The 21019-nt window shown below is 40.9% G+C and overlaps 1 protein-coding gene across 5 annotated transcripts in view; it reads left to right on the top strand.

Moving 5' to 3' along the window:
- FGD3 (FYVE, RhoGEF and PH domain containing 3) overlaps positions 1–16873 on the top strand; it is a 93956-nt gene extending 77083 nt beyond the window's left edge. For 3 of the 5 annotated variants that reach the window (XM_064723716.1, XM_064723717.1, XM_064723715.1), the window contains 5 exons: positions 698–760; positions 5076–5198; positions 7481–7633; positions 9154–9294; positions 15473–16873. In XM_064723716.1, coding sequence (XP_064579786.1) covers positions 698–760; positions 5076–5198; positions 7481–7633; positions 9154–9294; positions 15473–15697 — 705 coding nt within the window. In that variant the 3' untranslated portion in view covers positions 15698–16873. Of the gene's footprint in view, positions 1–697; positions 761–5075; positions 5199–7480; positions 7634–9153; positions 9295–13798; positions 13892–15472 lie in introns of all 5 variants that reach the window. The other 2 variants (XR_010441764.1, XM_064723718.1) reach the window with 2 other exon arrangements.
- Positions 16874–21019: the final 4146 nt, after the last annotated feature.

Genomic DNA, 21019 nt, shown 5'->3' on the forward strand with positions numbered 1-21019 from the left:
AGAAGAGAAACTTAATGGAGTGGTGTTTTAATAGAGTAAATTTTGTTCCTCTCAGAATCAAGTACCTTCACAGAGCTTTTGCTGGTGTGGCTGGCAGGCTCCAATAGAGCCAAAGTGTCCTTCAAACTTTGGCACTGGCTTTCTGCAGCATGTAAGGGACAGGCACAGGTTGCACCCAAAGGAAGGTTGGCAGTTCAGTGCCATCTGTAAAATCATCCACATCACAGCCCACCCAATATTTGAGGATGGCTGAGCATATGTGCATCTGGGGGTAGTGGAAGGTGTCCCTGCTCATGGCAGGGGGCTGGAACAAGATGAGCTGTGAGATCCCTTTCAACTCAGACCATTCTAGGATTCTGTGATCTGATTCTATAAATTAAAGTGTGCTCACAAGCAAAGAATTGAGGGGCTGAAAGCAAACTCTTTTTCTTTTCTCTCCCCCCACCACCCCCACCTTGTTTCCCTTCCCTTCCCTTCCCTTCCCTTCCCTTCCCTTCCCTTCCCTTCCCTTCCCTTCCCTTCCCTTCCCTTCCCTTCCCTTCCCTCTCCCTTCCCTTCCCTTCCCCTTCCCTTCCCTTCCCTTCCCTTCCCTTCCCTTCCCTTCCCTTCCCTTCCCTTCCCTTCCCTTCCCTTCCCTATATATTTAAGGAAGAATGTCCATGTTGAAGCTGTTCTGTGTCATTCTCTTTCTCCTCAGATAGCCAGCACCAGCTCAGTTGAATCAATGCCAGGAGCAGATGGTGGTGGTGCATTAGGAGGGGTGAGTAATTTGAAGCTAATACTTTAGTCAGAGCTGTATTGGGAGGTGGGTTATGTTTATAGCAGGAAAAAATAATCATACTTCAATATAGGTTTTATAGAGTTTATATCTTGCTGTCTGTGGCCTCAGCTGTGCTGTCATTAGTTTCCTGGCTAAGTTATACCCACAGCTAGTTGCCATTTGCAGCATCAGGGAATTTGAATCCTGCTCAGATGTGTCATGAAAACCAGGAAATAAACTCTTCTACCAATTTGCTGGGTTAGAAAGTTGACATTACTTTACTAACAGTGCTGGATGTGAGGGGGTTTCTCCTCAAAGCATGAATAGACTTCTTAGAGCAATATAACTCCTTCGGTAGTAGATGCATGCTGCACACACATCAGAGTTGATTCCTTCAGTTTGTAGCACTGGGTTTGGAGAGGGGGAGATTTGTGTGGGGGTTTTTTTGTTTCTTTGTTGTTTTTTTGGGATTTTTGGTGAGGGTGTTTTTTGTTTGTTTGGCTTTGGGTGCATGTATTTAAATTGTGATAGCGAGCTACACCGATTGAAGGGAGAAGGACAAAAAGATACCAGGAGATCTATCTGATTAATGCTGTTGCGTTGTATAACTCAGGATTTCATTCCAGAACCACATTTTGAATAACACTTCTTCCACAGTATGCTTTCCATGTTTCTGCGAATGCAGAGGAAGAGATGATAGTACTTTTGTATGTCTCTGGCCTGTTAAACATTGGCTGCCATGAAAGCAAAATATACTTTCAAGATATTATTCATTTTGCTCAGTAAAATGGCTATAACTGCTGCTGAATCAAATCAAGGGTTCAAGTTCTTAATAAGGTCTATTTTTTATTGTTCTTATCTCTCTCTTCTAGAATAAAAGATTTTCAGGAAATGCCTAGGTTTAGTTGAATTTACTAAAAATGAGCCTCGACAAGAACAACCAACCACCAAAAATACCCTTACCTGTAGAGACATGCTGTAGGATGTTATGTATTAGCATGATGATTTTAGGAACTAAGGAGTCATTTAGCAGCACCTCCAGACCTCTGGCCAGGCTTGGAACCTTCTGGTAGAGTGCACAGTGTCAATGCAAAGCTGTTAAACAAGCCAGCAACCTGACTATAAAAAAAACCAAGTTATAAGAGTTTGTGATTAGTGTGCTCCTTGCTGGTTATTTTTTTGTCTTAACTTAATATTTTCACTTAACAATTTTTACTTTATTTACAGTCAGTTTTGTTATTAGTGTTTTGTGCCTTGTGTTGCAGATGCTGTATTTAGTGAACTACTTAGAAAAAAATATATTTTAAAGTATTAAAAGCCCCCAAGCCTACATAAAAATTTTGGGTGGTCTTAAGTACATAGATTTTATTGGTAATTAAATAAAAAATTTGTATCTTTTTAGTTGATTATAAATTGTTGTGTCAGTAATTTACATATGATAGCATATACTGATATGTTAAGTAATTTTCCTTAAATCATGTATTTAAAGAAAAATTTAATTCCTGACATAGAAAAAAAAGTGGAGTTGATCAAAAAGACAAAAATACCCCAGTTTTTTAGTATTGATTCTGGGCTCTAATTTTGCTAAAAATGAATAATATCAAGAGAATAATGAATAAAAATGTTAGTTGCAGCTTCAGAAAATATGAATTTTTGGTGCTGGCATCCCTTTAGGCAGCTCAGTGAGAGCACAAGCAATACATTGTGTGGTCACTCGGTGGTAGTGGTGGCCAGCTCTACACTGGGCGCTCCTTCCTGTGCTTCCCCAGCCTGCCTGAGAGGCTTCTGGCATTTTCCTCAGCTTCTCGTTCACGCTTGCATAACCAGACAATGAAGTCCTGCTGCAGGAAGGATCATCTGCTTGTCTATTGCATCATGGTACCTCTTTGCTGAATTCTCTTGCTGCTCTGTACTGCTAGTGCAGGTTATGCTCAGACTTCTGTATTCAGGAGGAAATGTGAGCCTGTGTTTAAAATGTCTTACACATAATCTTGCCAATATAATGTTGGCATGCAGAGAAACAAACTAAAAGATACAAAGTACAAAATCTGTTATATAATTTAAAATTATTTTTCACTTATAGTTAGCATTTCCAGAAACACTTGCTGATTGCAACCCCATTGTGGGTTGCTCCAGGTAGTTAATTTATAAATGGAAAATACACCTGTAAGAGAATAATGAGAAGGAAAAGAATTGAAACTGCTTTGTAGCTCATGTGTCTGCTCATGTTAGAGTCTCATCAGACTGTATTTATGGGTCACATGAACAACATTGGGGCTGAATTTCTACCTGCTGGCCCAGACAATGAAATACCTGGCACAGAGCAGCTGTGGCTGCCCCTGGATCCCTGGAAGTGTCCAAGGCCAGGTTGGACAGGGCTTGGAGCAGCCTGGGACAGGGGAAGGTGTCCCTGCCATGGCAGAGTGGGACTGGATGGACTTTGAGGTCACTTCCACCCCAGACCATTCTGGGACTGTGTGATTCTCTGACTGTACAGCAAGTAATAAAAAATGGTAACAGCAGCCTCCCAAGCCCCCTGCTTTCCTTGCTGCTCCTACCAGCTTTTTGGTGATTCTCGCCTGCATTTCAGAAGCAAATGGAGGCTGCATAATTCACTAAGTTCAAGATGTCTGCTCACCTAAGGCCTGCCACAGGCCTTCATCTTGCAGTCACATGAGTTGTACCTCTTGCTGGGATATATGCTATTTTTCCACCAAAATTTTAAAATTCAAGGAAACTGTCAAGATTTAGAGAGTTAAAGCAGTAGAGTAAAAGCAAATTAGCAGTCAAAACAGCCTAGTCTGAAAGAAGTAGATCCTGGCTCTGAACAGATTTTATGTGAGTGTTTTTTTCCTGTCAGACTTAGCAGCTTCAAAACAGAGTTGGGTGTATTGAGAAAGGTGAGAAATATGGCAATTATTCAAGCTCATTATTATCAAGATGCTGAAGCAAGGGTAGCTCTGTGTTAGCACCTCCTTTAAAAGGCATCAGCAGTAAATAAAATAGCTTGTGTAATAAATGACACAGATGCAAAGTGACTGTTGAATTTATCTAGGATGAACAATGTGAGTTACAATGCATATCCTTGTTTGCTACAAAAGCCCCTTTGTTCAGACCATGTGTTGTGAGTCTGTGGTAAAGTCACCTGAGCCATCACTGGTGGCATGAGGGCACTGCCAGTGCCTCATCTTTTTCACAGGAACGGAAAGGGATTTTTTAAAAATTCTTTTTCAGTGTCAGTAGTTAAATAACATTTTGTTGAAAAAGTCTTTCTTTTATAATAGCTCTCTGGAATTTGCCAAGTAATAAAGACTTTTTCATTTTTATTATTTTTTTCTGCAGCTACAATGCCATGTTTCAAACTCTTCTGTTCTCACTGTATTCTGACAATGTTGAGAAATACTCTGAAATGTTGCTGGCATTCTTCAAACACTTAAAGACATCTTTATACGACATGTTGTATTTTTGTGATCTGCATGTTGGCATGTTAATCATAGAATCATGGAATGGTTTGGGATGAAAGGGACCCTAAAGATCATCTCATTCCAAGCTCCACCATGAGCAGGGACACTTTCCACTGGGCCAGGTTGCTCAGAGCTGAATCCAACCTGGCTTTAAACACCTCCAGGCATGGGAAGTCCAGTTTATGCTGGATCCAGTAATGCTATTCAATTTATCAGGAAATTGTGCAATAAGGTTTGCTGAGTGACTTTAGGTATTGGCTTGGATTTAGAGGCTAACCTTGCCTGGCCACCTAGACAGCAGGTCCCAGAGAGGGCAGGTCCCTGGCAGAGGTGTCCCTGCCTTCCTGAGGAGCCTTATGGTTCATGTTGTGCTGGGAGGGAGACTAAGGAAACTTCTAAATTAAGCATTTGAAGTTGGGTGGTGCAAAGTCCACTCCTAATACCATCTTCTTCTTCAGTCAAGCCATTTTCCCCTAAATCTTCACATCTCCTTCCCACCAAGAGAGGGAAGTTTACAGCACACTCACAAAGTCAACGTGCACCTTGAAAAAGGAAGGGATGAGTGCTGGAAGGGAAGTTTTCTTGAGATGCACACCTTGGCCATTCCTCCACCTCTGCGCTGACAGACAGGGAGAGGAGATTGCTCCATGGTGGTAAGGAGATGAGTGGGCAGAGAGGGGCTGAGACCACATTACGTCCTCCCGAGACGCCTGATGGTTGAGCCAGCCCTCCAGCTGAGGCAAGCAGCAGAGCCATGCAAATTCTTTCCCAAAATGGTGTGAACCCCAAAGAGGATCTGCGAACAATGTTGCCATTATTTTTTAATCACATAATTGTACTTTTAATTTCAGAGTGATTCCTCTAGGAAATCTTCGAAATCCAAGCGAGACAAAGAGAAACAGTCTTGTAAGAGCTGCAGCGAGAGCTTCAACTCCATCACAAAGAGGCGGCACCATTGTAAGCAGTGTGGGGCTGTAAGTATCCCAGCACGCTCAGCTCTTGCGTTTCTTCTGCAGAGACCACAGAAGACAATTTTTTGTTTTATCAGAACAGGGACTAAAAGACATCCTGGTTCATGGCAAGTCATTGACAGAGCAGGTTTTTCCACTTGCTTTACTCTCTGGATATCAGGGGACAAAGCAGCAAAACTGGTGCAAGGGTCCTAGTTTGTGCTGGTTTAAAGGCAAATTCAGTACCTCAGTGAATAGAAAGAAAGGTGGTGCTTTTTGTGGGGATGAGCGTACATCTGGGAAGGGAGTTGTAGTTTGTTTGCAGAAACAATGGCCTTTAGACAGCCTCACTTCACCCAGACAGCAGCTCTGCTAAAATGAACAGCTGAACATGCAATATTAAAGATGGTATTAAGCTATTAGAGAGCGTCCAAAGGAGGGCAATGAAGATGGCAAAGTGGAGCCATGTGAGGAGCAGCTGAGGGCAGTTCTTCTCTTTAGCCTGGAAAAGAGGAGGCTGAGGGGAGACTGACTGGGGTCAACAACGTTCTCTGAGAGGAAGAGGAAGGGCAGACTCTGATCTCTTTCTGTGATCTCTTTCTAGAGCCCAAGGGGAAGGCCTGAAGTTGTGTCAGGGGAGGTTTAGGGTGGATGTTAGAAAGAGATTCTTCCCCCAGAGAGTGGTCAGGCACTGAAACAGGCTCTCCAGGGAAGCAGCCAAAGCACCAAATCTGCCAGAGCTCCAGGAGATTTTGGAAAACGCTCTCAGGCACAGGGTGTGATGCTTGGGGATGCCCTCTGTGAGGCCTGGAGCTGGACTTGGTGATCCTCGTGGGTCCCTTCCCACTCAGCACGCTCTGTGATTCTGCGTTTCTTTCCCTAAATAAATGTTGTGCAAAAGTGTTTTCCTCCTTCTTGAAAAACCAAAGAAAATCCATCCCAGAGGCTGGGTTACTGAAGGCCCTTAGCCACCTCCCCTAGAGCCATTTATCAGTGCCTGAATTCCCTTTTTTTTCTGTAAATCAACTATGGCCAAGATGAGATGGATTTCTGCAAAATTTTTTGAAACCCCATTCAGTGTTCCTAATGTAACCAAGAGTAATGTTATTTAAGTAACATTAGTCATTTGAAGTAGAGATAAATTTTCAGCTGCAGAGAGATCTAAATGTATAGTTAAGGTGTTAAAGGAAACCTCAGTCTTAGCAACTGAAATTAAATTGTGGAGGAGGCATTTCTACCCTAGAGTTGGGATTTTCAGTCTTCTGGGTTTGCTTTTATTAAATCATGAAATACATTTCTGGGGGTTTAAAATATCCCATTGCAAAGTCAGTGCCACTAAAGAAATGAAATAATGGCTTTCCCCCAGGAACAAAGAGATAACAAGAAATACAAAATGAATAATTTATCATTAAACCACCATTTTTTGTGCAATGCCTTGTGGTGTGGCAATAGCATTCGAATTAAAGAAGTTAATTTTTCTGAAGGAAAGACTATCACGTTGCTAAAAATGCTGTCTTGCTTTTGTTTGGGTAACACTGCCTGAATTAAGGCAGTCTTCTTCATATAGTAAATAAAGTCTTACAGTGAACCATATAACAACATATGTGTGTGCTGTGGGTTTTTGGTTATTATTGTACAGAAAGTCAGAATGGATGTCCATCAGGCTGACACCCTGGGGACAGTTTGTCTCCCTGGAGCAGGTGTATTAGAGACAAATTTTTAGCATGAAAACAGGTTCTGGAGCTGAAGATCCAGCATTGTTTCCAAGCACTGGTTCCTTGGGCCCAATGTGCTATTGCATGCTCTTGGCAGCTGGGACAGACAAATCACTTTTAATGGATAATATATTGGACTATGTTCTTAAAATAGTTGGTACTTTCTGGATTACTCAGTTCTCCAGGATGTCCTTGATTGATGAGGAATGTCAGCCACTTTCATTCTGAAAATGAGTCTTTCTTAGACCATTAAAAAGCACTAATTGCTTTGTCAACTTAAGCTCTTTTTGACTTATAAAAGCTTGTAAGAAAAGGCAAGAAAAGAAAACTTGCATGATGTTAGTCATACAATATCCCCCCAAAGACATAAGTTTTCCTTAATTTGGTATTTTGGTATATGGCATGGGATCACAAGCACATTAATTATTAATGGAGGTAGATATAGTGAATATTCTATTGGTCTCTCTATCTTACATTTACATAAGCTTTCATTGAATTTTGCTTTACTAACAACCATTCTGCAAGTCAATTTCTTTGATAAAGGATTGTGCTTTAAACATGACACCATTAAACACCATCTGTCTGTTGCAGGTGATCTGTGCAAAATGCTCTGAGTTCAAGCCTCTTGCAGATAACAGCCGCCATAACCGCGTGTGTAAAGAGTGTTTCCTGCAGCTCCCAGTAAGCCCCTGCAGCCCTGGCGTGGAAGCAGCTGGGGAACAGAAGAAAAGACTAGCTGCAGAGGTACAGTCTTTGGCTAAGAAACCTTGTAGACTCTCTCTTTTTTTAGTGTATTTAGTAAAAGCTGATCAAATTAGTTTTCTTTTCTGCCCCACCATGGTATTTAATCCTCTGACCTATAAATCTTACTGAACACGCTTGCAGCCTGGATGCTGTTTGTAGATGGTAAGCATTCATCATAGCATGCTGATCACACATGGATGCATACAGGTTTGACAGCTAAGCTTCAGCTTCCGAACTTACAAAAAAAAGGAAGACCCTCTGACTTCTTTTTATTATGGTGTATTTCCAATCTTGAGCAGTGCATAGTAACTTTTCAAAAAATGAGATCTGTTTTTTCACTTTTAATTCCACATAGCAACTCTGTTTCTTGGGGGCTTTGACAGTTTTGTACCTAAACACGTCCAAGATCTCAGCAATAGGGTGGGGTAAAGCCACAGGTCCCCCTTGGCCTGAGCTGCCGGGTCTGCAGAGCACAGTAAAGTTCTGGATCTGGAAGCTGACCCCATCAAAACCCTCAGATATGGTATCAGATATTGCCCTCTGAGGCAGGAGGGTGGAATGAGATGGTCTTTACAGTCCCCTCTGACCCCAGTGATTCTGTGATATATGCTCCAGCTGTGACTCCAGATTGTGAGCTCTTTATGGGTGCCAATACAGTCTGTGATATCTCATGACAAACTTTGCAGCACTACTATTTCAGTGCAAACCTGCACCTACACAGGAAGAGAGAGCCCTGTTGAACTGAAAAGCTGAGAGGCAAACCAATGAAATGGGACCCATGGCTTTACTTCAGAAAGCAGATTACAACAAAATGCTGTAAAAACCCAAAAACCCATTTTTTCCCTCCTCTACTCAGGCTGCTAGTTTTTTTGTTAAATCCTCAAAGGATGAGGTAAAATGCAAGAAAGCCAGTATATATAAAAAAAAAGATCAGTCAGGCTTTTTCTTTCCCTTCTATTTACATTAAACTTTCTTAACAAGCTCAGTAGAATCTGAAGAGATTGCCACTTAACAAATGTTATTAGCAGCTGCCAGAAATCTTTGGAAGGCTTCTGTGCAAATCCTAATGCAAACAGGAATTTTGATTTTCTTTGCTTTCTATGAGAGCACAACAATTTCTTCCATTTTTTTTTTTTCAGTCTGATTTGGCTCCACCATGCACAAGAGGTTCTGTTAATAAACCCTTTGCATTAATTTGAAGTCATCTCCCAGCCTACTTAGCTAAGCAAGAAATGAGGCGCATCATCTTAATTACCATTTTCAGTTTACTGGGTGGAGGTTGAATTTAGCTTCATGTCTGCTGGGAATGGTGGTTCTGCCTCTGTTACATGGAATTATGCTATTTCTTAATTGTATATAATAATTATTAATTTCTTATTTGGTTTTGGCCTACCCAACATTTGCCCTCAAGTGTTATTTGACTCTGCACCACTTGAGTATTTTATATTTAATTTTAAGTATTTTGCACACTTAAACATAAATGGAAACAGCTCTGTTTTATTTTTTCCCCCATCATCCAGAAGCAAAGCATCCTTGTGGCTGAAAACAGCCTCTTCAGCAGCTACCTCCAGTTCCTTGAAAAAGGGAAGACTTGGAACAAAATGTGGGTGACCATCCCCAAGAGTGAACCTCTTGTTCTGTATCTGCAAGGAAGCAGCCAGGTGAGATGGCAATTATGAGGGCTAACACACAGAAAAAGAAAAGCATAAGTTTAAACATGTCAAGCTGAGAAATGGGTCAAAGGATTTGGCTTGGTTTCAGCAACAAAACTGAATTTCCTATTCTGGATAGCACAAAGCCTCAGAGATTTTAGGTTACACCTTGTTATCTGTACTTACTGCTGATACCATTGTGAGCAAATATTAAAGCTCATTGCTTTTTCATTTATTTTTTTTTAAAAAGAGGACAAAAGAAGGATAATTAAGTTATGCTTTAGCTTTTTTAAGGTTTTATACAGGTGTAGTCAAAGGTTATATTAAGCTGTCATTAGGGAAAGCACTTTCCTGTTAAATATATAGAGCTGCAAAGGAGGCTGGATATTGCAAATGCTGGAGCTGCTGGTTCAAGCTTTTTTTTTTTTTTTAAACCTAGTTCTGGATTGATGAGATAGAGGAATTTGTGAAAATGTAGATGTTCTTCGGCCTGAAAAATTATAAAGCTCCTTGTCATAGCATCATGGGGTTTTTATCTTTAATTGAAATACTTACATTTATAAAAGTTTTTTGTCTCTAAATGTACTGTTGAAGCTAACTAGCATTTGTGTGTGATGAAAATCAAGGGATAGAAACATCTATATCTAAACCAGAAATATCTCTCATGCTTCCTTAGCACTGAAGAACAACAATGCTGAAAGGAGATTCCCCATATCCAGTTTTGCATTTGGCATTTGACACATTTATACACAGCTTTGTTTTATCTCCTGTGTGGGATGGAAGTAGTAATGGAACTGAATTCAGCCAGCAATTACCTTGCTGTAGTTGTAGCAATAAAAAGGTTTTCTTTTTATTAGCATCTGTTTGTGGCTAGGATCAGTCAAGGAAATAAATTTTCCCTGTGATTTTATAAAGCATTTCAGAGTAAAGCTCACTCTTTATCTGATTGACAAATACTACACTGTCACAGACATTTTTTCATAGAAATCCTTTCTTTCACATTTGTCCATCTTCTGGGAAGCAGAGCCCCAGAAGAAGAATGTAAACAATTGTTATCAGCTGCTGTGAAATGTAGCAGGTGTCCCTGTGATTGGCTCATCTTCCATGGGTACCATTAAAGGCCAATCACAGGAGCAGCTCAGGGACAGATTCCCTGGACACAGAACTTTGTTATTCATTCTTTCTATTCTATTCTTAGCTTAGCAGCTCTCTGCAACTTCTCTTCTTATTCTTTTTAGTATAGTTATAATGTATTATATATCTTATATCAATAAATCAAGCCTTCTGATCAAGAAACAAGATTCTCATCCTTCTCTCACCACAGTGACCGTCTAAGGTCGCTGTAATACTACACCTTGTCGTTAGAGCTGTGTTCATTTTGCAGCCTGTCAGCAGGAGCACCTCTGGCTTTTAGAAAGTTTGTGTAATGTTTGAAACATGGTGCTCCAAAAGGCTGAAAGCTTGAATCTGGAGATTCATGCCCTCTGGCTCCATCTGTGGTTCCAGCCCCACAATGGGTAAGCCTCCAATTTGTCCTGCAGCCAGCGTGGCTGAAATTATACTTTAAAAGCAAACAGCCTCAGACAAACAGCCTGGCTTTCTCTGGAGCCAGGGTCTGGAGAAAGGAAAAATGCTTTTAAAAGCCAAGCAGAGAGAACAGCTTCACCCGCAGAACTTTTCAACTGATGCACAAGCTGTGCCTCAGCCAAGGGCCAGTGCAAGCCCTGCATCCACACAAAGCAAGCCAGATTGTCTCACACTTGGGCAAGGAGAGTGGGAATAGAGGGAGAGAAGTTTAAATTCTTTAGCCTTCCTCACACAGAAATGTGTGTCATCTAAGAGGTGGTGAGGGGAGAGGTTGGGAGGAAGCAACACCCCTTACACAGCATGATTGAGAATTTCTCTTACTGCCCAGCCGATTGTTGCACTACAGCACAAATAATAATCCATGGACATAAGTCACCTGCACTCAGTGCAAACTCAATGATGCTTGATTCTGCAGGCCCCACCTGACAGTCATGCAAAACCACAGATGGAAGCTGGGGGAACTTCTCTGCTTCAGTTGCTGTGTACTTTGTCCATGTCCTGCCAAATTTGATCTTGAGCCTCTGCTGATATTATTAGTAAGATTCTATTTTTTTAGGGAAAAAGGCTGCCTTTGGTACTGATTGTCAATTTTATGACAGTTAAATTTAGAGGTTAGTGTCCTCAACTATTTCAGGGGTGAGAGAATTCTCCCAATAAAGTATCAAGAAAGCAAAAGAACAAGGTTTATCTTACATTCCAAAACCAGCATTTACTGTCAGGAATGAGACTATAAACAAGAAGTTATTCCTTTCTTCAAGAGCCTGCCATTCCCATTTGTATATTTCAATTTGCATCCAACTGCAAGAAAAAAATAGGAAGTTCTATTTCTTGATATTAATCCAACATTCTTCTTAATTCTAATTTACGCAGGATACACTAAAATTCTGAGGAAAATCTCTTCCAGAGCTTCATTACTGGTGTCTGAAAGTCTGGAATCAGTTGGGAGGCACTCATATGCTTAAATATTCTTTTCCCAGGCATAGTTCTTTTTTGCATAACCACCTCTGTGGATCTCACAGGCCTCTTTAGACCTGCAAAGAAGCATTTCAGTGCCTGAGATGTGTCTTTTGGAAATAATATTGCCAACAATACTATTAAACTCTTGAAACATAGAGTAAAGCATGACTGTAGAAGTTTGAAAGTCAGGGGATTATTGTTAAGAAGAACAGAAAGAATAGAGAATAGCTGCCTCTTGGGAAGAAGGAGCAAACCAAGCTGAATCTGGAGCTTTGAATACAGTGAAAGCTTCTTCCTCTGCGCCCCTGGCCCTCATGCCAAAGAAGGGATGCTAATGCAGGTAGAAACCTGACTCACAGATTTAAAATAGCAAGAAAACTGCTCTTTTTACTCTTTTGTTCCAGGAGAATGATTAATCTCCTGAGTGTTCACAGTTCAAGTCTTGCAAAAGACTTCACGCATCAGGTTTCCCAGTTTATTTAGGTTTGGGAATCATACGAATTTGATTTGTCCTCAAATGGCGTCACAATTTGTACAGCTGTTTGTCATGCTCATCTCAGTGAAATTATAAGAGTTTACTTATAAGCAAAGGCCACTTCAAGTGTAAGGAGCATCAGTTTTAAGATAAATTAGTCTTTTCAAGGGCTCCACCTGGACCATGTGCCCCCGTTGGCGTTGTAAAATGCACAGCTATTTGCAAAGCTCTGACATGAACTTACCTGAGTGAGATGTGCAAAGGCTTCCAGGATAGCTGGAAAAGTAATGGATTTTGAAGAAATATGAAGGGTAAAACTAGTATAGCTAGAGCTGTACTAGTACATTAGCTATATTTATGTATATATCAGATATATAGCTATATTTATATATCTCTTAGATCAGGCTTGATCCAAGAGAAAATTTTGCTTTATAAAGAAGAGAAATTTTCCATTCATCATGTAAATGTGATTTACTTTTAGAAAATAAGGGAGTAGCTAAGTTTGAAATTGACCTCAGAGTTTTTGAGAAGTTTGGGGTTTTTTTGCTTGCCTGTTGATCCTGTTTAGTAGAAGCTTTACCTTGCCCTACACTAAACTCTGCTTGCCCTTTTTTGGTTCTGAAGATCACAGGAGTCTCTCGATGACTTGTGTAAGGTTGGGGCTTGATCACGAGTGGATAAAGAGTAGAGTTTGGGTAGAAAAAACATGGATTTTCTAAGCCCACTTGGAAGTAGGAGGTGGATAATGCCATTGGTGGGTCATTGTTGTCCAAAGGGCTTATACACTGCAAAGAACTGTGCAGTGCCAGAGGTGCGTTTGTATGCAGGGGTGCCTGAAACAGAACTGCCTGTCTGATGGCACTGAGTATTCTGTTCCCAAATCTTAAACCCTGGATGCTGCAATGGCTGTAACAAAACAATAAATACACGCTGCTCTAATAACCTAGGTAAATAACCCATTTGTGTTGTGCCACTGAGAGCCAGGATGAGTGCACAGTGCATGTGATTGCTGACAGTATTATACATCCGCTAAATTTTTATCTATCACTCACACTACCTGAGGAAAAATATTGTAATGAGCCCTAAAGTGAAGCTCTTTCAGCACTGGGTATTTTGGTTTGATGAAATACCAGTATCTTGCAGTTGTACTATGTTGCACACAGAAATATTTTTTTTAAATACAGTCCCACCAGCTAAACCCTGTAGGCTCTTAAAACGAAAACATGAATTTCATCTCTCTTATAAGGCCTGTAAATCCTACTTACATACTCAATATAAGGGTGGAATTCCTCATGGGTGCATAATAGCTGCTGGATTTTCTGGGCTTCAGGTAGGAGGGAAGGGCTCAGCGGCAAAGGACATGCACGGGTGCTGCCGGTCCCAAAGAGAAGTCTGGATTGGGGCTGGGGTGTTCCTCAAGGCCAAGTGCTTCACCTTTACCTCTCAGTAGTACAGCTTTTCAGAGATAATGTAAATCCCTTCCTTTTGGATCAGGCAGGTACAGACAAAGTGTCAAGGGCAGCATATTAAGGGAGGATGCAAGACCAAAGGCAGACTGCTTAATTTGCCTGTGTCTGCACATGTTGGGTAGGTGCAACACATACAATTCAAACATCAATTTGCTCCTACAGTGCACTTTGTGGCTACAAATAATATCATTTGTCATTGTCATGGGCAACCTACAATTTTCCGTTTGACAAGTCTAAATGTCTGCTCTTCCAAACCAAGACTAGTGAAACAGGCATGGTTGAGCATGCATGTGCTCTTGTGCATTTGTGTTCATCAGTCTCATGTTTGCTTGCTTGAACAGTGCCACGTGTGCAGGAGCTGCTCTGTACATGCCAGTTCCTCTGCATGGGCAGGCAAGACCTTCCTGTTTTTAGGGATGTTGCTGTGGTTTCAGGGAATAGAAACTGTGCTGCATTTAGGACAACTAGTTACACTCAAATGGGAACTGAGTGTAACTTTAGTGTTTAGTCTAAAGCTGCCTTAAATCTTGTTGAACAGTGCTTGATCTTCAAGCAATTGGACTCTGGCATTTTTGCATGATAATAACAAGCAATAGATGAATAAATCAAGAAGCCTGTATTGATAAACTCTATTAATTAGCTGTGATACATTTTTTACTGTATTTCTTGCCAATTTAGTTCATGTGTCTGCATTAATGTGAGCAGTTTTGATACTTTAATTATTTTAGACAAAGTGTGGAAAAAGTAGGCAACTTTTTTGACCATTGTTCTCAGAGTTTTGGTCCTCTTCCAGATTTACCAAGTCATTTGCATTTGGTGTTGGCTGACAAAAGAATGACTTTGCCACTTCTCTGTGGGATGCTTTGTCAGCTTTTGTATGGGGCTGCAACAGAAGCAGCTGCTACAGAAGGTGGTAGCTTTGTACAGATGATTGATGCCTATGTGATTCAGACTTCAGTTTGGGGACTCATCTTTAGAAACACTTTGCTGGGATCAGTTGAAGAGGTTGCTTGGCCATGGCACACCTTGCCTTGCTAAAATATGTCTTTCTTGAGAGATTAGGAAAGGAGTTGGTTGATGCTCAAGATGTGACTGTTAGAGAGCTGTATTGCTCCTTAGATCTGTGAGTCAATCTGGCTTTGAAAGCATGGTCAAGAATTTGAGTACTGGCTTTCTTGATATCTCCCAAAAGCATCATAAATTACTGAAAATCAAAAAATGTCTTTTCTGTCAAAGACTTTTCCCTTGCCCTTTAGTTGCCTTGGTATCTTGCAGGGTCCAGCTTTGCTTAATTGCTTCCTTTGAACCAATCCTACAAAATATCCCATGATGTTCAAAAGGGACAACATCAAACTCTTCTAGGCTGGCTCCCGTTGCCTTTACCTAATGCAGAGGAAGTTTTGTAAAAGGCACACACATAAGTTACATGAAATTACATGAAAATCCCTGGCCATATTTACTATGAAAGGAAATCAGTGAAGTAAGAATAAAGCACCACTAAGTCATTGCTTTTTGCTGGTTTAAGCTGAGCAGTCGGTATTGCCTTGTCCCGCTTCCTTCATTGCGGCGCTGAACGAGGAGCTGGGACTGCGTCTGTGTGCTTCCTGCAGTGTGTGCCTGCTGGCTCCATGCACTGTACCCCCTCCCACCTCAAACTGCATTTCGTCCTGAACCCTTACATTTGTTTTCTCTCCTTTAGGATGGACGAAGCCCACGTCCAATCCCTCTGCCTGGCTATGAAGTCAGTTTACCAGGTTCTGGTGAGAAGTTTGATCTGAAGCATGTTTTTAAGCTTTGCCAGTCCCATCAAACTCTCTATTTCAGTGCAGAAGATGAAGAGCTGCAAATGAAATGGATGGAAATTCTCACCAAAGCTGCCAAAGGAGAGACTGAGGATACAGCTGAAGGGCTCAGCAACCCATAGAGCAAGTTTCATTTAGTTTCTTTCCTACATGCTATAAACCATCACTTGAATTTGGTATTCATGGCACTTTGGAATCTATATGGCTTTATATTTTCATGTGTCTGCATAGGAAGTTCAGTGGTTTTTCACCTTTTATTGTACATTTTCAAGTACAGTAGTTACCTGCCATATGTTATGTTAAAGAAAGAAGTAGTTATAGTTGTTGGTGGTGTCAATGCTGGTTTTAAAACAAAAGGCAAGGAGCAAAGCATTAATTTTAACAAAGGTAATGGAAAATCATCAGTCTTGTTTTCCTAAATGTATATTTTCCAGTCCTTTTGATTGCTGTTGAGTGCAGGATGTGTATATTCTGTGATTAGTTCTATAAATGCTGCCTTTTAAGTTAAATGTTGTAAAGGCTTGTGCTGGCCACTGACATTCCATTCTCTGCCTCGCCCTCCCGGTAAGGTCTTTGTGATGTGTGAGCAATGTACTGAGTATTTTCCTGTTGCTAAAACCATGTCTCTGCTGTTTTGAGATGAGCTGTTCAAATGACAAATAGTGTAGAAGGGACTTCTAAAAATGACTTCAAGTGGTGCAGAACGGAACATTAAGAAGTCTCATTGATTTTAAGCATTTATTATATTGATTGCTTTCTTCTGGAAACAATACCTTCCTTCCTTCTATTGGAACCCATTTTGATGTAAGTGAACAAACATTTTATACTGCAAACTGGGTTATGATCAATAAACAAAAACATTTTTAGTACATACCATACAAAAAAGTGACTTTTTTGTTGTATTGGTTAATTTAAGTGGCCTAGATTTTATTTATATAATTTGTAAATAATGTTTCATAAGTATTTTAAGAATTTTTAAAAGACCTCAGCTAATTAACAGGATTTATTACATAGTGTAAGAGATATTTGTATGAACTGAATTTGTAATTTAATTTCCTGTTCACCTGTTTTTGTCTTATTTTCAAACATAAATGCTTATCTATTTAAATAAAAAATCCTGCAGTTAACTCCTGAGCCAGATTTCCTAGGCGCAGCAAAGTTTAGGTCAACATTTAATATAGGTTAAAAAAAATTATAAAAGTCTAAAACAAACCAAAAAAAAAAAAGCATGTTTGTTCCTAGTCGTAGTAAGCATGTAGTATCGATCAAAATGAAATAAAATCTGTCACAGTACTGTATTTTTTAATGGTTTGGTTTAACTTTTGTTTCCTCTTCAGCCTTCTACATTTTCTGATATTGATAGAGAGGAATAAATGCTCCATACAGACAGAGTTTTTTAGGATTGTTGAAAATTAGTGATCTGCATCAGTGAGTATTTTTCAGACCTACAGAAAAGGACTTATCCTTGTTCGGGGTTTGGTTTATTTTTTACATTGGTGAATAAATCATATATCTGAAGTCCATGATGATAAAAAATTATAGGCCATGTATTTGATTATCTACTGGAAAATTTTCTTGAGACTTGCATGTTTCTTCCCTATCCACCCTCTCCCAACAGTCTACACAGAAAAGATGTCTTGCAGAGTAGTTTTTACCATGAAAAGGAATTTTTTCCAGTGTGTGTTATTTCTTCTCCCAGGCTTCCTTGAAAATGTAATGATGTAGAGTGCTTGAAAATTTACTCTTTTAGAAACATTTCTGGTTTGGAGGTGGGCTTTTTGTTTGTTTATTTACAATGTACTAGCATTCTCTCATTCTATGATTTTAAGCAAATCAAGGGAAATGTGCATAGTGAGTACATTAACAAAGCAACATGCAGCAATGCAAGAGCAAAGCACCCTCAGAGAACAGCCCTAGGCTACAGAATGCTGTTGTAGGAGAGTCTCTCTTGGTTGGCATGGACTGACTAGCACAAGGCCCCAGAATACAGTGCTGCTATGAAACCACAATCAAGCTCTGAGAAATCACCACACATCTCTGAAGGCTTGTCCTAAATTTGCAGCAGGATCTAATATCATCCAGATCAAAGGCTGGAGGGGTAGGACCTTTGTTTCATTCTCCTTCCTCATCTTCTCTCCTTTGGAAGGAAGTCGGAACTCCCAGAGCTGAAGAAATATGTGTTGCTGACAGTATTTGTCATAAAAGCTGTAAGCTTTAGACTTTCTTTTGTCATAAAAGCTGTGCTGCTTAGCTCAGCCTGCCTCTGTGCAGAGGGTTAGCACAGGGATTAAGCATCCCATAAATACTACATATGCCTTCGTATTAGTGCATAAATAAGATTTAAGCTGCTAATAACCCCTTTCTAGCTCTGCTTAGAGCTGAATTATATATGCTGGCCATGATAAGACCTGAGAAAAAAAATTTAAATGTGGCTGCAGCAGTTAAGTTCAACAAGGGGACTGAATTTTGATTAAGTGGGGATTAAAAGCACAATACTCATAGCTGTGGTGTCCTGACATCAGCACATTTCACAAAAGAGGCCAAAATCTCACAATAAGCTAAGAACCTTCTCTGTGCATGAGGGATGTGGCCTCTGGAGCTGCACCAACAAATCTTCTGCACTTTGCTGCTTGCGACCCTGAAGTAAAACCCACCAGGTCTTTCTGACTCTGCGTGTCAGGTCAAGGCACTGGACCCTACCTGCCAGACAGACACAACATTCTTGCTCTGAGCATGGCTGGTGCAGAATTAAACCAAGCTGTGGGGCTCTGGGCTTTTAGGCACTGCAGGATGCCAAAGTTCTGCTGTGTTTGGGAGCTAAACCTCACAAATCTTGAGAGAGCTTTCTTGGTCCTTCCTGTCAACAGCTGGATAAACCTTTCCTTTGCTTCTCCAGGAGCTGCTGTCTCTCTCCAAGGTGCCCATCATCTCTTGCCTGAATTAAACTCATGTCTGTAATTTTTTTTTCTGTAAATTGGCAATCACAGATAAAGGGTTTGAACAGCCCTGGATTTCTTTCAGGAAGATTTCATTAACAAATCAATTAGATGTATTTAATCTCATTCCCACAAATTTTTCATTCTGAGTGTTTATTTATTAATTTTCCTATTAAAATGTGGCATTATGCCTTCAGAAAGAAGAGCTGGTAAAGGCAAAAATACAAAGAACTGGCAAGAGAAAAAGGCAGTGACAGAGCAGACAGACGGGGCCAGTATCCAATTATTTTTAGTTTCCTGGAGGTGGGATGCATGTTGGTGAGTGGTCTTATTTTGTAGGTGGTGAGAAAGTGAAGTGATCAGGATGAGGAATGACATTGAACTACAACTCTGAGAAACACAGCATTCCAGAAATTATCTAGATCCAGTTGATTCACCTACATCATCTCCACCTACATTTGAGCCTTTGGTACTGTACAAGCAATCCTGAGCTCCACCGCTGTCATCTTTGAGCTTGGACGAGACTCACTGTCAACATCAAGACTACAAAAAATCAAACCAATCAGTTTAGAGGTTTTATTTGAAATCAATGTCTCCATTCAAAATGATGAAGAAGGAAGTTGGGGTTTTGCCAAATGATGTGTGGCCTTTTAGTATCTCTGGCCCCAGATTGCTCATGGGTATCTAAAGTATCAGGGGTATTGTATCCAGGGTCCATCAGGGGCAAAGTCAGCATGGACAAATCTACTAAGAACCAGGAAAACTGGGAAATCTGCTGTGTCTGCTGCAGACCGTCAGCACCAGGGAATCTGGGCCAGGTTTTCACAGAGGCAAATGGGACTGATCCATTCAGATGGACTATTTATTATTTGCCTTAATCTCTTATAAAAGGCTAGATTTCAGTGTGCTCATTTGGTTTACTCAGCTTCCAGCCTCTGTTGGCTGTGATGGGTTGCACAGGGTTCATTGACTGAGGGTTCAGGAGAACTAGTGCCACCATATCAATGCCTGGTTGTGCTCAAATAAGGGTTTTTGCTCAATCATAGAATCACAGCATCGTATGGATTGGAAGGGACTTTGAGATCATCTTGTACCACCTCCTACCGTGGGCAGGGACGTCTTCTACTATCCCAGGGTGTTCCAAGCCCCAGTGCCCAACCTGGCCTTGGACTCTCACAGGGATGGGGCAGCCACAGATTCTCTGGGCATCCTGTGCCTGGGCCTCAACACCCTCACAGGGAAGAATTAATTTATTTCTTAAATCTGAACGCCATGAGTCCTCACGAGGTGAGCACAATCATATACATGTCTGTAAAACTGCTTCTAAAGGTGATGCAAGGGAGGGAATCCCAGATGTTTTGTTTTCATGGAATTCCTTGTCACTGACAGATGCTCACAGCTTCTTGAGAGAGAAAGATGACAAAGCTGTGAGTTTCTTGTTTTTTGCTGAAGCTGCTCAGAGAGATAAAATACAGTAGAGCAGTGAAAATGGGGGATATGTTTTTATGTCCATTATAAGCATCTTCAGAGACGGAACAAAGTAGTCACTGTGTGCTGGAGCACACTGAGACTGTGTGTATGTCCTTCTCCGACACTGATGTGGAGATGAGGCTTGTGGATTTGGGAGGTGGGCACCTGTACCTGCGCAGAGCACACGGCTTAGCCAGGTGAGGAACCTGTCTCCAAAGCAGATGTGAAGGAACATGTGTGACTGCCAGCTGCCTGATGCTCACAGATATCCCAAGCTAGAGATGGCCTGGCTTTTAATAACCCCGTAGAGGATTTTTGACCTAGAACTTAGCCAACGATATTTTTCACTGTATTTTTTTTTTTTTTTTTAATATCCACAATATCTTGTGTCAAAGAATTCTGTACCTAAACCCCACTTTGGCTAAAAAGCTTCTTCCCTTTTTTGAAGCTGTAGTGCTGGCACCTTCCAAGTCTGGCCTGGGAAGCAGCACTGAACAGCTTCCCTGTAACCTTCCTCAGGACCCTGAGGTTGCACAGAGCTCTCCTGGGTCTTCTCAGGTATCTCTTTCTGTAACTAAAGAGTCTGTTTCTTTGTTCCTTGCTGGGTAGCTCTGATCACATTTGTTTCCCCTCCTTGAGTCTCTTTTCTTTGGCCACACAGGACATGAGGTGGGTCAAGGGCAGATGCTGGGGCAGGGAATTTTTTTTCTCACATTTCTGTCCCAGACTGTTTATATCTGGGGCAAAGAATACTTGAATATTCTCTTTTTTCAGCATCTTGTGCCATTTTGACTGTCTTGAACAATAGTGGTGTGCCAGGGCTTTGCTGGTGGGGAATACTTCCCTAGTTCAGTCCCTTAAGCCAGCTGGAAGAAGAAATATTAACCAATATCAGTTCAGTCTGTTTTGAAGTTGATGCTGGACATGTGTACGCATATCCTTCAATCACTGCCCTTTGCTAAATGAGCAAACTAACAATGTTGCAGAGCATCTGTGCAATTACATTTGAATGCACCACTCAGAGACCTTGACAAATCC

This window comes from Zonotrichia leucophrys, chromosome 12, assembly GCF_028769735.1.
Source record: "Zonotrichia leucophrys gambelii isolate GWCS_2022_RI chromosome 12, RI_Zleu_2.0, whole genome shotgun sequence".
Classification (NCBI taxonomy): domain Eukaryota; kingdom Metazoa; phylum Chordata; class Aves; order Passeriformes; family Passerellidae; genus Zonotrichia; species Zonotrichia leucophrys.